Source organism: Candoia aspera, chromosome 2, assembly GCF_035149785.1.
Source record: "Candoia aspera isolate rCanAsp1 chromosome 2, rCanAsp1.hap2, whole genome shotgun sequence".
Taxonomy (NCBI): Eukaryota; Metazoa; Chordata; class Lepidosauria; order Squamata; family Boidae; genus Candoia; species Candoia aspera.
Window position 1 is genome coordinate 245,854,310 of NC_086154.1, and position 15,624 is coordinate 245,869,933.

A 15,624-nucleotide genomic window follows, 5' to 3' on the forward strand; every position below is an offset into this window, starting at 1 on the left:
GCAGAAGCTGCAGTATACTATTTCTTGGGAAAATCAGGAGTTTGGTTTTATTTTAAGTCATTATTATTATTATTATTATTATTAGAGTTATATCCTGCCTTTATTTTGTACAACTTAAGGTGAAGTATATAATGCTCTTGCCTCCTATTTTCGCCACCACAACAATCCTGTGAGGTGGGTTAGGCTGAGTGACTGGCCCAAAGTCACCCAGCCAGCTTTCATGCCTAAGGGAGCACTAGAACTCATGGTCTCCAGGTTTCTACTCCAGGACCTTAACCACTACACCAAACTGTCTCTCAGTTATATGTCTGTTGGATACCAGTAGGTCTGTAGAATAATCTCTCAAAAACTCACCTAAGACTTTCAAAATTAAGAACGTTTATCTTTTGGAAAACTTGATTGTTTAGTAAATCAGCCACAAGTGAACAGGTCTTGGCTGATTCAATTCTAGTTGTTCCAAGCTGAAATTATAATCAACTCATGTGGAAGACCCCCAAACTACTTCCTCCAGCCACAGAATAATTAAAAAGTACAAAGAGGCAAAGGAATTCATTTGCAGTGTTACTGGCTACCACAGTAGGTATAATGAAGGGAGAGACAAAGAAATCTTTTCAGGAACTAAGGATGAAATACATATAAAGGACATAGCAGGATATGAGAGTTTCGTATTACTAATTTCTGAAAAGCAGCCCCCTTCCTCCAACACACTTTTTAAAGCTCTTGAAAACTGGACTGAGCTGTCTCTTTTCAGAGAAAATTGAATGAGCACATCTTATTACATAGTAGTGGTCATAAAGCTGCACATAGCCCTGATTGGCAGAATGGGATCCCAAAGATCCAGATTGCAGGAAATTAGGTATGTGGGAACTTGTTCATGGCTGGGGTAAAACTGAAAGAAATTGGTGTTGATGCTGGCGGCAACAGGAGGATTTGCCTTGCTGCAGACAAACTCAGAGTAATTATCAGTGTATCTGCCAATTTTTCTGGTGGGACTGAGAAAAAGGGCCTTCTCTGTGGCAGCTCCCTGCCTATGGAACATCATTCCCCCAGGGATAAGATTGGCCCCCACCTTGATACTTTTTCAGAAGGCCCTGAAGACATGATTCTCTCAGCAGGCCTAGGAGCCCCAGGCCGATAAAGAGCAACTAAATGGTTAATGTAGAGTGTGTCTCTTGCCACTGGGAGGGGTAGGGAGGTTTGTTGGTTTTTTCTTGTTTTACTTAATTCTGTAAGCTGCCCAGACTCACCGTGTGTGAGTTGGGCAGCCATATAAATGTGTTTAATAAATAAATAACTATTGTAAATAAAAGTGTTCAGCCTTCTGTAGGTTTCCACTGTTCTGTTTAAATTTGTTGCAGCCACCCATTCTGGTAGGTTACTTTGTGTGCTCAGGCTATATTCCACCTTCCCCAGTCAGTTCCCTCCAGAGAAGCTAAATGCACCTTCTGTCATTCCTACCAAGCATCTTTACCTATTGCCCTGCAGGCTGGGGATGATGGGAGTTATGGTGCAGTCAAGTTTGAGAAGGTGCCTTTCTGGAGGGAAGACCGGTTAGGGCTCCCCAAAACCTTGCTTCATTCTTCCATTATTGGGAGGGAGGAGCTGGGGCCAAGGAAAGACTTTGACCGAGAGTCCAGATGGGTTTCAAACTCTAAATCAGTGTTTTTCAAATTTGGCAAGATTAAGATGTGTGGACTCCCAACTCCCAGAATTCCCCAGGCAGCATGCTGGCTTTGGAATTCTGGGAGTTGAAGTCCACACATCTTAAAAGTTGCCAAGTTTGAAAAACACTGCTCTACATTATACCAGGGCAAAGGAAGAGCCATAACAGGGAAAACACACTAATAATTTTCTGAAGTGGTTTTCTGAAATCCTGAGTCCCCCAGTATGTTAGACTGCTAATCCCATCATTCACACCAGCATCACTATGCCATTTGGAGTATTGGGTGTTGTATTCTTAACAGGCTTAGATGCACTGTGAGATTTCATGAGTGGCTTATTTATTTTTAGTTTCCACTGAGATGACTTTAATGAAAAGCCCTTTTCCTGAAAGGAAACAATTTTTTTTTTTTTCCAGAAATGAAAATGGAGAAAGGAAGCAGCCTGTTGTTTCTCAAATATCCAATCTAGCTTTTTTCTTTCCTTTTTCTTTACCATATTGTCACTTACCAATAGTTTCAAGGAGAGAATCTCAGCACTCAGGTTTGGTCTCCCAGTTAGAAGGCTACTGATGCTCTGATGGTTCAACAAGTGGTAAACAGGAATACAAGTTATAAGAGGAAAGTGTTTTGCTCCCCAGAGTTGTTGTTGTGGGGAGAAATTGAAGGGGGAGTATTGTTTATACCTCCTTGAACTCCTGAAGAAAAGGTGGGGCATGTAGCTTCCTTGAGAAATTATTCTTCTCTTAGTAGAGCTTAATTTCTTTCAACATCAGGACATACCTGTCAATTCTTTGGATCTATATTTTGGAACTGCTGCAGTATCTCTTACAACTCATTTCCATTTTTAATTACTGCTTCCTCTGGTATATTTTCTGCACAGAGGGCATTTCTGGACTGCCACCCCTTCTTCTAATACAGATAGTCCTCTCTTACCGACTGCCTTGTGCTGCAGCTGTTCGAAGTTACGACAGTGCTAAAAAAAAATAACTTCGCAACCAATCCTTGTATTTATGGCCGTCTCAGTGTTCTGCAGTCACATGATTGCTATTTGTGCACATCATAACTGGCTTGTGACAAGCAGAGTTAATGGAGAAGGTGGAAGTCAAATTGTAAGTTGCAGTCACGTGATTTTTCACTTAGCGACTGTGGCACCTCGCTTAAGAAACGAAGGGGAAGTGAGCCCATCACAATCACATGACTTCCCTCTTAGCAACTGAGTTGCCAGTCCCAATTGTGGTCACTAACAAGGACTACCTATAGATGGATGTTCTGGCTTTTTAATTTTATATTTGGCAAGTAGAAAGGGGAAGCCTGAACTGAACTTGCTTCCTGGTGACTTCATCCATGTAGTAGCAGTATAAAAGTGGTTTGCCATTCCCTTCTTCCAGAATGTTTTTGGACTTTCCATCTAGCCTCCATATCTCGTAGGCTCACATCCAAATACTAACCAGGCCTGCCTGCAACCAATAGCCTTTTTCTTTTTCTTTTTTGATGGTCTTAAAGTGCCAGTGCCATGAAAATAGCAACTCCCAGGCAGGGAGGCAAGAGTGTTACAGAGCCTGTGATGTAGTTGTTATTTGTATTGATTGGTTTGGCTCCTTGGATGTTGTTTATGTTTTATATTATATTGTTGTAAGCCATCCAGAGTTGCCGTTGTGTGATGGATGGTATCTAAATTGACAAAATAAATAAAAATAATAAATACTGTTTTCCCTCACCCCTCTAATATATTGGGTACACTTTTAGTTGTTCCCAAGCATCATGGAATTACCTCTGCAGGTTGAGGACGAAAGGACTTGGGATCCAGCCCATATAGAGGGCGTGGGTTGGGAGAAGTGACAGTACTTGGTTCAAGAAAGCAGATCGTCACTCAACGGAAACAATTGCTAATTCAATTAGACAGCCTTAGCCAAGAAGACTCAATGGCATTCTGCATCATAAGTTCACATCTCATCAGTTTCCAAAGAGCTTTTGAAATGAACATGTTTAGGTTTTTGTGTGCTCTATTGTACTGTTTGGTTCCTATATTGTTCTTTATGCTTTATATACTTATAAGAAACCTATACCAATCATGACATTCGATCAAAGGACTGGGCAGCTATTTACAGTAGCTTCTTTACGGTGGTAGGATTCTGTAGGTCTCCATGCCTTCTTTTTGAAGGCAACTTTCTGCTACGTTTCTACTTTTTACACCACTGCTGCCTGTGCTTTATGTTTCCACTTCTTTAAAAACACTTCACAAAAACCTGAATGTAACAAACCACATTGTGGCTTACTGCAGTGTGTGAACTACTTCAATAATAATGATAGGAAATAGTTCCACAAATAAAGACTTTTAAAGAAAAATGATTTTATTAAAACAATAAAAGGTTTCTTCCTCCTATACAACGTAGGTTTTAGAATCTTCTTTTCCACTAATAAAAATGCACTGACAAGTTGATTCCCTGCTTTGTCACTGTTCTGGTTGTGGGGTCAAAAAGTATCCTCGAAATGTTAAGTGATCTTGCACGCACCTCTTTTGAGAATTACCATTAACTGCTAGCAGTGGAATGTAACCTAAGTACCAAGTTAGCTTTGCATTATTTTAACCAAGAGATGGGGTTTCTTAGAGAGTATGATTGTATAATAAAGTATCAGCTATAATAAATCATTGTGATTTATGTGGAAGGGCTCAACCAGCTCTCTTAGCTGTGCTGTTTCCTGCTGCGTTCTTGGCTGTTTCTAATGATGCTGGGTCTTGCTTGAAGGGGACCGAGACATTTAGTCTTCTGACCAATTCAAGAGACTGTTTTAACAAAATCTCAAGTCCAGCTCCTCCACTGTAATTAAGAAGGAAATCTGTCTTGGTAACTCTTGTGATCCTTTAAAAAAAATACTTAACGTTTCTATTTGTTTTCCCTCCATTAGTTTTAAAGGAAATGAGATTTGAAACTAAATCTATATGTTGGCTGCTAATAAATCAGATAGTAAAAGGTAATGATATCCTTGGCTGTGCTGGATATAGATAGGAAACTGAAACATACCTACAAACCTTGGTAGGCACCTGCATTTTGATTTCTTTTCAGGGAAATCTGTTGGTTTGGCCAAATATGACTTTATTAATTAAACTAAAAGTTGTCCTTATCAAATGAACAATGCCATATGGATTGCAAAAAACAATCCCTAGGTGGTGATTTAAAAAAATGTTTTTTCCCCCCTACCACGTAATGGCTGTTTGGGTTTTTGCAGCCCAGATATGATAGCACTCCTAAACTTGCCTTTTGCAATGGCTTTCTTCCTATTTATTTTTGTGAGCTTTTTTTTTTTTTTTGGTGCCCTCAAGTCAGTTTTTGACTCCTGTCAACTGCCTGGACTAGTCCCTGCAGTTTTCTTGGCAAGGATTTTCAGAAGTGAGAGAGAGTGACTGGCCCAAGGTCACCCAGCTGGCTTCGTGCCTAAGGTGGGACAAGAACTCACGGACTCCCGGTTTCTAGCCTGGCGCCTTCACCACGACCCCAAACCGGCTCTCAGCATTACATGAGGTAATTTTACTGTATCTACTTTGCCTGATGAAACTAGTTGTACGAGTTGCAAATATGGCAAGAGTATATAGTTCAGCAAAGCCAAGCAAAGTGTGAGAAAGCTCCAGCTGCTGGTTCATACTATAAAGATACGTGTTTGAAACGTTAAGTCATGGAGACTTATAGGTACAATGCCTGAGGTATCTCATTACACAGAGATTTAGTGTTGCGTAGTAGATGACATGTAGAATATGGAGATGAGTCAGAACAGCAACTTTAAATCCTTGCTTAATGGGCAACTTTCCCTGCTGAAATTTCCTTGTAGGGTTCTTGCTGAACATGCTTTGTTTTTCTTGGAAGAATAGGATACAAATGGTGGTAAATTAAAAACTGAGCGTTAAAAAACAGTAAAACAAGTAGGTAGACTTTTAAAAGGTCATGAGAAATCCACAGGCCTGATTGCTTCAAGAAATTCTCCAGTAGATTGGCTTAGGGTTCTTCCAGCTCAGTACTCTGGTCAGCCATGCTGCCCTCCAGAATATAATACATGCAATCTAAAGGATATTTAAGACCATCTGAGATGAAATTGTTAATGTTTCTTAGGGGATTCTGAATCAATGAATGTCAGAATTGATGGGGGAACACGATTATGGAATCATAGAATGAGAAGAGACATTTGGACCATTGATGCTGACCTCCTACTCAATGCAGGAATCAACATGAAAGCATCCAGATTTCATTCTAGAGTTGCTGTCCTTATTTGGTCAAAAAACAGATCTTTACATATCATTAAGCCTTTGAAAGCGCATTCTCATATTCTACATGGTTGTCCACTTTCCTTGGAAGCAGTTAGCTTTTGCACTAAAGACCCTGTGTTGGGGGGGGGGGCGGATTAAACTTCCTAAAGGAATAATAGGATCCTTTGTTCTGGAATACCCCACTGCTGAGTATCAGAACAATATGAAATATTAGCCCTGATGTTGATGATATTGCAATATTTATTCAATAATGGCTATCAGAGATACTCATATTAGTATAGTGGTTCTGGTCCTTCTGGAGGAATGGTCTCAGAAGATAATGCTTCAGGATTTTTGTTCCATCTGTTAAAAGCTAAGCATGGTCTGATCCCATTGTGTACTTGGATGTGAGACCACATCAAAATTCCCAGGCAATAGACTAGATTGGGAAGTAGAAAAAAAAAATTCGAGAAGAAAGCAGTGCAAGCCACTTCTGTATTGTTTCCATGAGAACTACATAGACATATCCATGAAGTTCCCAGGAGTTGAGCTTAGCTCAATGGAGACTTTAATTTTCTGTATCTGAAAGAGCAGATGCAGGGTTGAGGTTTCCGGACATTACTTTGACTGGGTTTAAGCTCTAGTGGCTGTATTGACCATTATAACAGCTTAGGCTGGTGTACTAGGTGTGGCCTTTCCTCCAGAGGATGAACCTGTCTATGTTTGAATGAAGTCCAGACTGAACTACTATAATACGCTAACTGTGAGGCAGTATGCAGCTGCCTGAATATTCACAGAAGTATGGCGGTCCAAAAATGTAGCTTCTGTGTTGCTCCATTCGTTTGGGTTACCCATTTCCTGACCCAACTCAAAATGCTCATTTTGACTTTTAAAGCCTTAGAGCTTTGGGATCTAATTACTTAAAGAACTGCGCTCAGTTATTTCAACCATCCCATATTTTAAGGTCTGGTGTCTTCTTACTTTCTGCCCTTTGAGAGTTATTGATTGTATTAACTGTTGGTTTATTAATATTCTTACTCATTGCAAAGCCAGGCAGCCTTTCTTAGAGGTGGGAGCTATGCTTTTGCCCCGGTTCTCAGAAAGCTACATGTCTTCTCTGTGGGCACCACCAAAAGCAGTCTGAACTGAATTTTTTATTCCTCTCTGTTAGGGGGTAGGGAGAGTTTGTGGAGAATAAAATACTATTATTATTATTATTATTATTATTATTATTATTATTATTATTTTAGCTCTTCTAAAAAACAAATCTGAAATTGTCTGATTTTCCAAATGATAACTGTTGTCCTTTGTCTCCAAATATTACTGGTGCAATATTGAGGGATGGACATTTTAGGAGCCTCCAAATAGGAGGTTGGGGGTGGTCTGCGTGCCGGCTGCATGTTGTCCCTCTGATTTTATTTTTATAAGTACCTTGGAAGAGTTTTTCTTAGAAGACTCGTAAAAATATTTACAAATAAAAAAAAAACACTGGGATTTTTTTGTTTGTTTTAATGTGTTCATGGCATTTTTACTGCACTGCTTTGTTGGTGAAATAGTGTGTGTGGGGCCTCATCTTCTAAAGTGTTTGAAATGCTTGATTCTTTAAATGTGGGCTAAATAGATCACTCATATATTTATAGTCTGATAAAATTCAGAGATCCTAATCTCCAAAGATACCTTTTTTCTTAATCTTACACATGGATGTAAAAACAAAAGATTAAGAATGTAAAAACAAAAGATTAAGAATGTAAAAAAAAAAGATTAAGAATGTAAAAAAAAAAGATTAAGAATATTTTAACTTAAGGAAAAATGTTGCCTCTGTGTTCTTTGCGCTTGTTATCTCTTGGCAGTATGGGTTTTTAAGTCAGATGGGCATGAAGCTGTCTGCAAGGAAGAAAGAACCATATGAAATATTTGTGATAGGTTTTCTCTGTTTTACAAACTGTTTATCTGGGGAAAAAAATCGGTTGCCTTGGAGTTATAAGGAGGCATCCAAACATATACATTTTCTTGGAAGTTTCTGCTTTTATAATATAGGAAGATAATTTATGGGAGCTGGGAGACTGCTTGAAGATTTATTATGGAAAGCATTTCACTTTTTAGAAGTTTAAATATCAGTAATAATGTAGTTTGTGATCTCAGTTTTAGAGTTTTATTTAAATTTATTTATTTATTCATTCAATTTGTATGGCTGCCCATCCAAACAAGTGACTGTGGGCGGTGAACAATCTTAAAATAAATTAAAAATGATTCCCACCATAAATATAAAAATTAAAATACACAGCAGCTCAGGAAGATACCACAATCGACAGCCAGGCCCAGGGACAGAACCAGGTCTTTAGAGCCTTACAAAAGGCCAACAGGGTCAGGGCCATCCTAATCTTTGGAGGGAGAACGTTTCATAGGGTGGGTGCTACAGCAGAAAAGTCCCACCTCCTGGGCCCCGGTTGATGGGACCTGGAGCATGTCCTTCCTGCCAGACCAGATCGGATGGGTAGAAACAACTGGGGAAAGACAGTTCCTCAGGTAACAGGTCCCAAGCCATGAAGGGCTTCAAAGGTGACAACCAGCACCTTGATTGCACCTGGAAGCACACTGGCAACCAATGCAGCTCACGGAGTAGTGGTGCTTTCCCCTTCTGGGCGTCAGGACAAAACAAAGGCAAGATGGCCACTGTCCTCTAGGCATCTTGTTTAGGCTGCAGGATGCTGGTTGGTTCTCCTGTAGGACCACCAGCCAGCTCACACTCTTGCTGGGTCTTGGTGGCCAAACTCCAACACATCAGCCCTTCAAACACTGAGGACTGGCGAGAGAAGACCAATTAAGTCACACCCCCTAAGATGCTGAAGGAGGAGCTTGCAAAAAGCTATTTGCCACTGTCACAGCCAGAAGGGAGACCTTCTGTGGCTCTGCCATAAGTAACAGGCCACCTAACAGAAGAGTGGTGGCACTGCAAACAGCTAATCAGCTCTTCTGGAATGCCCAGCTCAACTAGATTTTCTCGTAATTTTAAGTAGGCTTAGAAAATGATCGTTTGCAGTGTTTTAAATGGTGAGGACAACTAGAGTTTTTATATGGGTGTGGGTGCGTGTATGGAAAGACTCAAGTCAAGAACAAAGCACAGGATACATATCCGGTATGAATCTTACCGAATAGTTGATACAGGTTGCAAGCAGAAGGCAGACAGATACATTAACATGAAAGACAACCAGACCAGAACAGTAAGAACAAATTAAACCATTACTCTAATTGGTAAATAGCAGCTAAGATGGAAACAGCAGTTCATATCTCTTCTGTGGAAGTAGCGTAACTCTCTTTCCTAGCAATTTTGACCTTTGTTCACACACACTATTGCTGTATCGATCCACAGATTTTTAATGAACAAGTTGTTCACACTTAAAATTTAAAAATTAAACTGGCTATTCCAATCTTCTTAGACATCTAATTTCCTAGGCCAGTTTGCTGGTAAAGGTGGTAATTACGTCTTCTTCACAAGGAAATGTTATTTTCATGTTCCTTTTTATGTAAGGAAAAAAACAATTCATGTCCTTTCTGTACCACAGTCATGCTGCTTTCTTACAAATTGGGTTCAGAGTTTTAAGCCCCCCTTCCTTGATATCACCATAATCACAAGGGAGCTCTTCTTAGTGACTTCTTTCCACGCTGAGCCAGAGGAGATTCTGTACTATGAGAGGGCTCTGCCCAAATGCCTACCCACTTTTAGGATAAGAGGATACTGTTCCTGAGCAGAACTTTGCAAAGTTACCATTGTGGCAGGGAAAAGTGGAATACTGCTGTCCCAGGCTCACAGGACAACATTGTGAACAGTTCAGGGTGATAACCTTGATAGAGGCGCTCACAGATGAAGTCAAAAAGCAAAGCAGCAGTCTCATTCCAGATTCAAGATAAGCAGTGTATTTCCATAAAAGGTGGTGATTACATATCTTCAAGTGAGTGTCAATTCCTAACAACCACATAGATAGACTTTCTGTACGAAGATTTGTCCCAACCTGGTCCTTCAGGTTCCATAAATGGTAACTTTTGATTTAAAGGACCTGCTATTCAACTTGATGAGTAATAGAGAAGAGTAATTGTGACTAACACTTGCCTCAGATGATGTAAGAGATCACAAAAGAAGTTATAGAAATGGCAATGCAAGTGCCTAGCATTTGTTTTAAATAAGTGCCCTACCTTAATGTGCATCAGGGATCCAGCACCCAGATGGGTGCTTTGCTGGAGTGCATACATAATGGCAAAATACCCAGCTGAAAAATGTACAGAAGGATTGAGAACAAACCATGGTTTGCCAGGCATTGCATGTAGCAACACAGTGTCAACCAGAACTCCTTCTGCATGTTCTAGCAGCCTGTAGACCATGTCCATTATGTCCACAGCTTAGGGTGGCCTGGCCCAGTAAGGATTATGTGAGCCATGTAAGGTCTGAAAGGAAGTTGAAGAGGGTGCAAAAGGTGGGAAGTATTCTGTGCTTTCTCTTTGTGCTGATTGAGGTCTTTGTCTCTGGATTTTAAGGATCTAGATCAGTTTTCCTCAGTTTGGCACCTTCCTTATTTATGGGAGAGCAGCACCCATGCTGGATAGGAATTCTGGGAGTTTTCAGTTCCAACACATCTGAGGATGACAACTGGGGAAGGCTGGCCTATCTTCTAGTCTAAAGTTGCAGCCCTGGGGTCAACATGCAAAGATGTTCTTGCTTGAATGTGCATGTAGATGTATTTTCCACATTTGGCCCATTGAGCAGTCCATATTTTGCATATGGAGAAATATGTTCTGTTTCTTCTCTCCAGGGAAGATGGTCCTTGTTTCTTTGTTTTGCTGACAGTATAAACTCCAGAAGGCTTAACTGTTACTTTAACTCCAGAGTAATGGTTTTATCAGCCATTGAGCTTAATACTTTTATTACTTCTTTTTTGTCCCTCAGATATTTTGAATGAAACAAAACATTCACCATACTGAATAGTTTATCTTTTAAAAAAAGTTAATGACTGTCCAGTATTTCCTGTGGGTACTATGGGTTTGTATTTTTTAAAAAATTACTAAGGTCACATTTAGACATTTAACATGGCTCATGTGAGATAAGCTGATAGTTAAAACTGTAGAAGTTATACTGCTTATTAAAAATAAACTTTAAAAAAAATAGGAAACCCATTTCAAAAGGCACTGCTTATTATTATTATTGAAGTATGTTATTATCCATGTTGGAGGTTTCTTTTAAAATAAATGATGTTTGCAAAATGTTAAGATGGTGCTATAAATTAATTTGATTTACACAATAGCTACAGCAGAAAGTTGTGTGGAATGCTTTCAAAATTTAAAGATACTGCAGTATTACAGAAGCATACATTTGTTGCCAAGTTTTGAAGAATGCTAAGTCATCAAAGTCTTCTGTTTAATGTTACGGCTTGAAGTTAGAGAATTTAGTTGAATTATTATTTTCTCATAAAACATATTTTCCCACGTGCAGGACCTACCAGATCTTGTACCTTTTGGGTAGAGAATCCAGAGTCTATAATAAAGCTATTAATCTCTCAGGGCTCTTCCATTCTGTTTATGATGGATATCATACAGATGCGCACATGCAGTTCTGAACATTTGATGCTGTAGCTTCACATTAAAGGCATTTTAAATGTGTATTTCTTTATTATTTTTTTTGCAAGTTAGGAAAAACTAAACCTTAGGGATAAGCAAAAGTACAGCTCATGGAACAGCTGAATATATACATGATATATATACATATAATATGCATCTAAGGCTTTCCATTCATTTTGGCTAGGATATCATGGATGGAGGCCTGTCATATTTGTTGGTTATGTAATTTCCAGCTAATATAGCCATTCAGTGTAAACTAAACTATGTTTAGTATTAATATGCCAAGGCTTGGAGTTTTAGAGTCCAGCTATCCTTCCTTCAAATGCACTGAATGAACTATTTGGTAATCTTCTTCATATATTAGCCCTGTTAAATAGAAGCTATAAAATAATTGCGGAGTGTAAAGGTGCCACATGTTCTGACACCATTTCTAGGCATAACCTCCGGATACTAACTCATTGATATGAACAAGTGACAGAGAGGCAGTGTATGTGAGCCAATGCTTCCACAAGAAATCTTATAACCTGGTCTGCAAATTGCTCATGAGCGGGTTCTCTCTGCAGGTGTGTTTACCAACTTGTGGATGTATGGTGAACAGGGTCAGTGATACTGTATGTCTGGATGTGGACCAGCAGTGTTGCTATGCTCCCATATGGAGGTCACTTCATGCAAGTAACATGTGAAGATACCTCTGGCTGACAAGTAGACCATAGGTTGTTGCTGTGTGCAAAGTTGGCAAACCACAGTTTAATCTTCGTGCATACTAGCATAGTTGTGATCAACAAAATACCTCTTTATTTGTTTGGTTTTCTGAGGCTCAATGCACAGGATCATCAGGGCATGCTGTAAAAATATCTGATTATGATTTCAGCTCCAGAGTAAGCACTAGCTTAGATTTCTGTGATAAGTATGGGGGGACCTACTAATGAATTTATGTAGCAAGCCATGTATTCTTTACGAGATATTTGCACAAATATATAACAGTTAAAAACACATTTGGCAAAATGATCAAACTACCAACCCTTAAAATACTCATAAATTTATTAAGAATAAATTACTTCTTTAACAACTTGCAGGTACCAGGAAGCTGTTCACAAATGGGATGAAGCACTTCAGTTAACCCCTGAAGATGCCACTCTGTATGAGATGAAATCACAGGTAACAGTTGACCATTTCTCTGCAGCAGAAGCAGTGTGACTTTTTTTAGTTGTTCTGGCAGTAGACTGTAGCACAAACAAAATATAGTACAGCTAGTTTCAAAAGAGCTAAAATGGTGCTTATAAACAAGGATTACGTAGTATAATTTTAATATAACATAGCTGGTAAAAATAGAAGAACAAGAACATTTATAGAATTATGTATGATTCCTTAGAATTTAGTTTTGGCAGCAACTTTCACAGAATTAACGTTCTTTTTCTTGTGTGGTTTCTTGAGTTCTGAAAAGCATCTTTTGAAATGGATTGGTTATATTCACTGCATTAAGCTACCGAAAACCACATGATGGTGTAGTGTGACATGCAAACTCAGTCTTTGCAGTTTATAAACAATGATTTATGGTTTAAAGCAGTGTGTAAAAATAAGTTGTGGGGAGTAACTTGAGAGTGCCAAACAATGGCTCAGAGTTTGACTACTGCAAGAAAATATTTGGCAATCCCCTATCCCCATTTTGTGCAGAAAAAGAGCAGTATGGCCCCCATTAAATACTGGTAATGGAGCTGTCACAAGCAATTAGAAACAACACAACAGGGCTCTGTTGAATAGCATTAGAAGGAGCATGTGTTCCTAAGATATGTGCATCATTTGTTCTGTTGATTAAACCACACTGCCTATGCCAACATCTTCACATTATTCTTTTAGTTATTTCTCCAGTAATTGGCCTCTTTCTTAACTTTTCCCCTAAAATTGGTAATAATTCCAATTTGAATCAAAAATATATCCCTACTGCTAGTCAGTGTTTTAACTCCTGATCTTACCTACACGACATATATAAATATGGTTTCTATGTCCCAAGGTAAAACCTGTATAGAAAGCAAATCATTGCAATATAGGTAGTCCTTGACTTACGACCATTCATTTAGCAACCATCCAAAGTTACAATGGTCCTGAAAAAAGTGACTTGTGACCAGTCCTCACACTTACGTCCTCACACGATCACAGCGTCTCTGCAGTCATGTGATCATAATTCGGGCACTTGGCAGCCGACATGTATTTGTAACAGTTGCAGCATCCCAGGGTCACTTGATCACCATTTGTGACCTTCCCAGCTGGCTTCTGACAAGCAAAATCAATGGGGGAGCTGGATTTGCTTAATGACCACATGATTCACGTAATGACTGTGATGATTCACTTAACAACTGCAACAAAAAGTGGTAAAATCAGGTGCAGTTGCGTGATGCCTAACTTAACAACCACCTCACTTAGCGACCAACGTTCTGGTCCCAATTGTGGTCGTAAGTTGAGGACTATCTGTAGTTTAAATAGATTGTTGTGTTAAAGGTATGCAGCTTGATATTGTTCTAAAGCTTTCCACTCACCTCTTTCTTCCCTCCCACTCTCCATAATGAAGGTCCTAAACATATTTAGTGGAGGTAAATTTAGAATTTCTGCTAACAGTATGCTTAAATGGCAAACTGAAGCCATTTACAACTTTGGATAGTTCACTTAAAACATATTAGATACAGACTTAAAAAGTACTATCTTAAAGCTTTGTAAGGAATAGCCTAGTTGTTGTATCATTAAATCTCAACCTGGTGCCTTTTAGATGCATTGGACTTCAACTTAATGTAAGTGCCCACAGTGAATGGGAAGTACAACTATTGTTGCTGTATGAGTGGAAAACTCATTCAGAAAGCATCAACAACTGGAGAAGGTCCAAACAATCATTTATTAGTTCCAAAGCCAGCAGGTTACAAGTCACTGTTCTCTTGCATCCAGATGAGCCAGGAGCAAGAGCCACAAGGTTAAATTGATTTTATTTAGAATATTGATCAAAAACAATACAGGCATGTATATATACTAGCAGAAGACCCCAAGTATAGGAAGAATTGCTTCACAACTGATAAAGAAACAAGATAACAAAGGGGAAGGTGGGTCCCCTTCATGGTATGAAATCAGTAAAGGCATAGTCCTAGAAAAGAAACATAGTATTTTTGCTATTCTGAGAGGCTGATCCAGCATTTAGAGCTGGAGGAAATAAGGAGGCACAGCAGGATATATCCTTGAGTTCTGCCTCCTCTCAAGGTGTGAACCTTGTAATCAGTCACCAGATTGGCACAATAATAAAAGTGTCATTCTTAAGGAAGTTACATGAGGCATCCTCATCTAAACGACATCTGTGAACCTAAAGAAACATACAGAAACACTATACTTGCACAAATAAGCATAAACGTAGTTGCAAAATGAATCCAACCAGAGTTCTTATTCCAACTCACCACAGTCACCCAACACCTGTAGAAAGCACTAAGCTGGGAAAAACTACTGAAAAGACATCTGGTCTTAGCTCAGTTCAGCTTTTTCTCCCTGTCCATAGTGTTGAATCCTGGTGTTAATGAGCTATGTGCTGCTCCTAAAGGAAATCAGCAGGGAGGTGATTTGCTTTGATGCTTCTGTTCTCCTGTGCCTTGTGAAAAGGTTCTTGAGGGAACCCTTCAGAAGAACATGAGAAGTTGGAAGGGAAAACCAGCACCAGACTAAATCACTAAATCACAGATTGGAACCCAATCTCTTGCAAATGGAAAATACTCTCTTTCTGGAATAAGGGGCATCCAACCCATAAAATTTGGAAAGGAGCTTTTGAGAATGAAGAGGATACACAGCTATTTATCTATCACTCTCTTCTCCATTAATATCCTTCTGAATGCTATATCAGAAGGAAGGGGATTTGTGTTTTCTTCCATGCTGTTACTTTGGAACATCTAGTCTGAGTTTAAATTACGATGATATGGCTCCAGTCCAGAGAGGCATGCCATGAGTTCTACGTGACTGTTCTTTCCAACATCACCATGCCCGATTCTTATGTTAATATTTTTATAAAAATTAAAACGACTCTTGGGTTCTACGTGCCTTGATAAGTGCTCTATAAATGACTCATAGAAACTTTATGTTGGCCATTATGTCGGG

The 15,624-nt window shown here is 39.2% G+C and overlaps 1 protein-coding gene across 2 annotated transcripts in view; it reads left to right on the top strand.

Moving 5' to 3' along the window:
• Nucleotides 1-15,624, top strand: part of TTC33 (tetratricopeptide repeat domain 33) — a 64,093-nt gene that overhangs the window by 7,987 nt on the left and 40,482 nt on the right. For both annotated transcript variants that reach the window (XR_010067356.1, XM_063295717.1), the window contains exon 3: nt 12,582-12,663. Coding sequence is in view for 1 of the 2 variants with exons in the window: in XM_063295717.1 (XP_063151787.1) it covers nt 12,582-12,663 (82 nt within the window). In the remaining variant the exon portion in view is untranslated. The remainder of the gene's footprint in view (nt 1-12,581; nt 12,664-15,624) is intronic.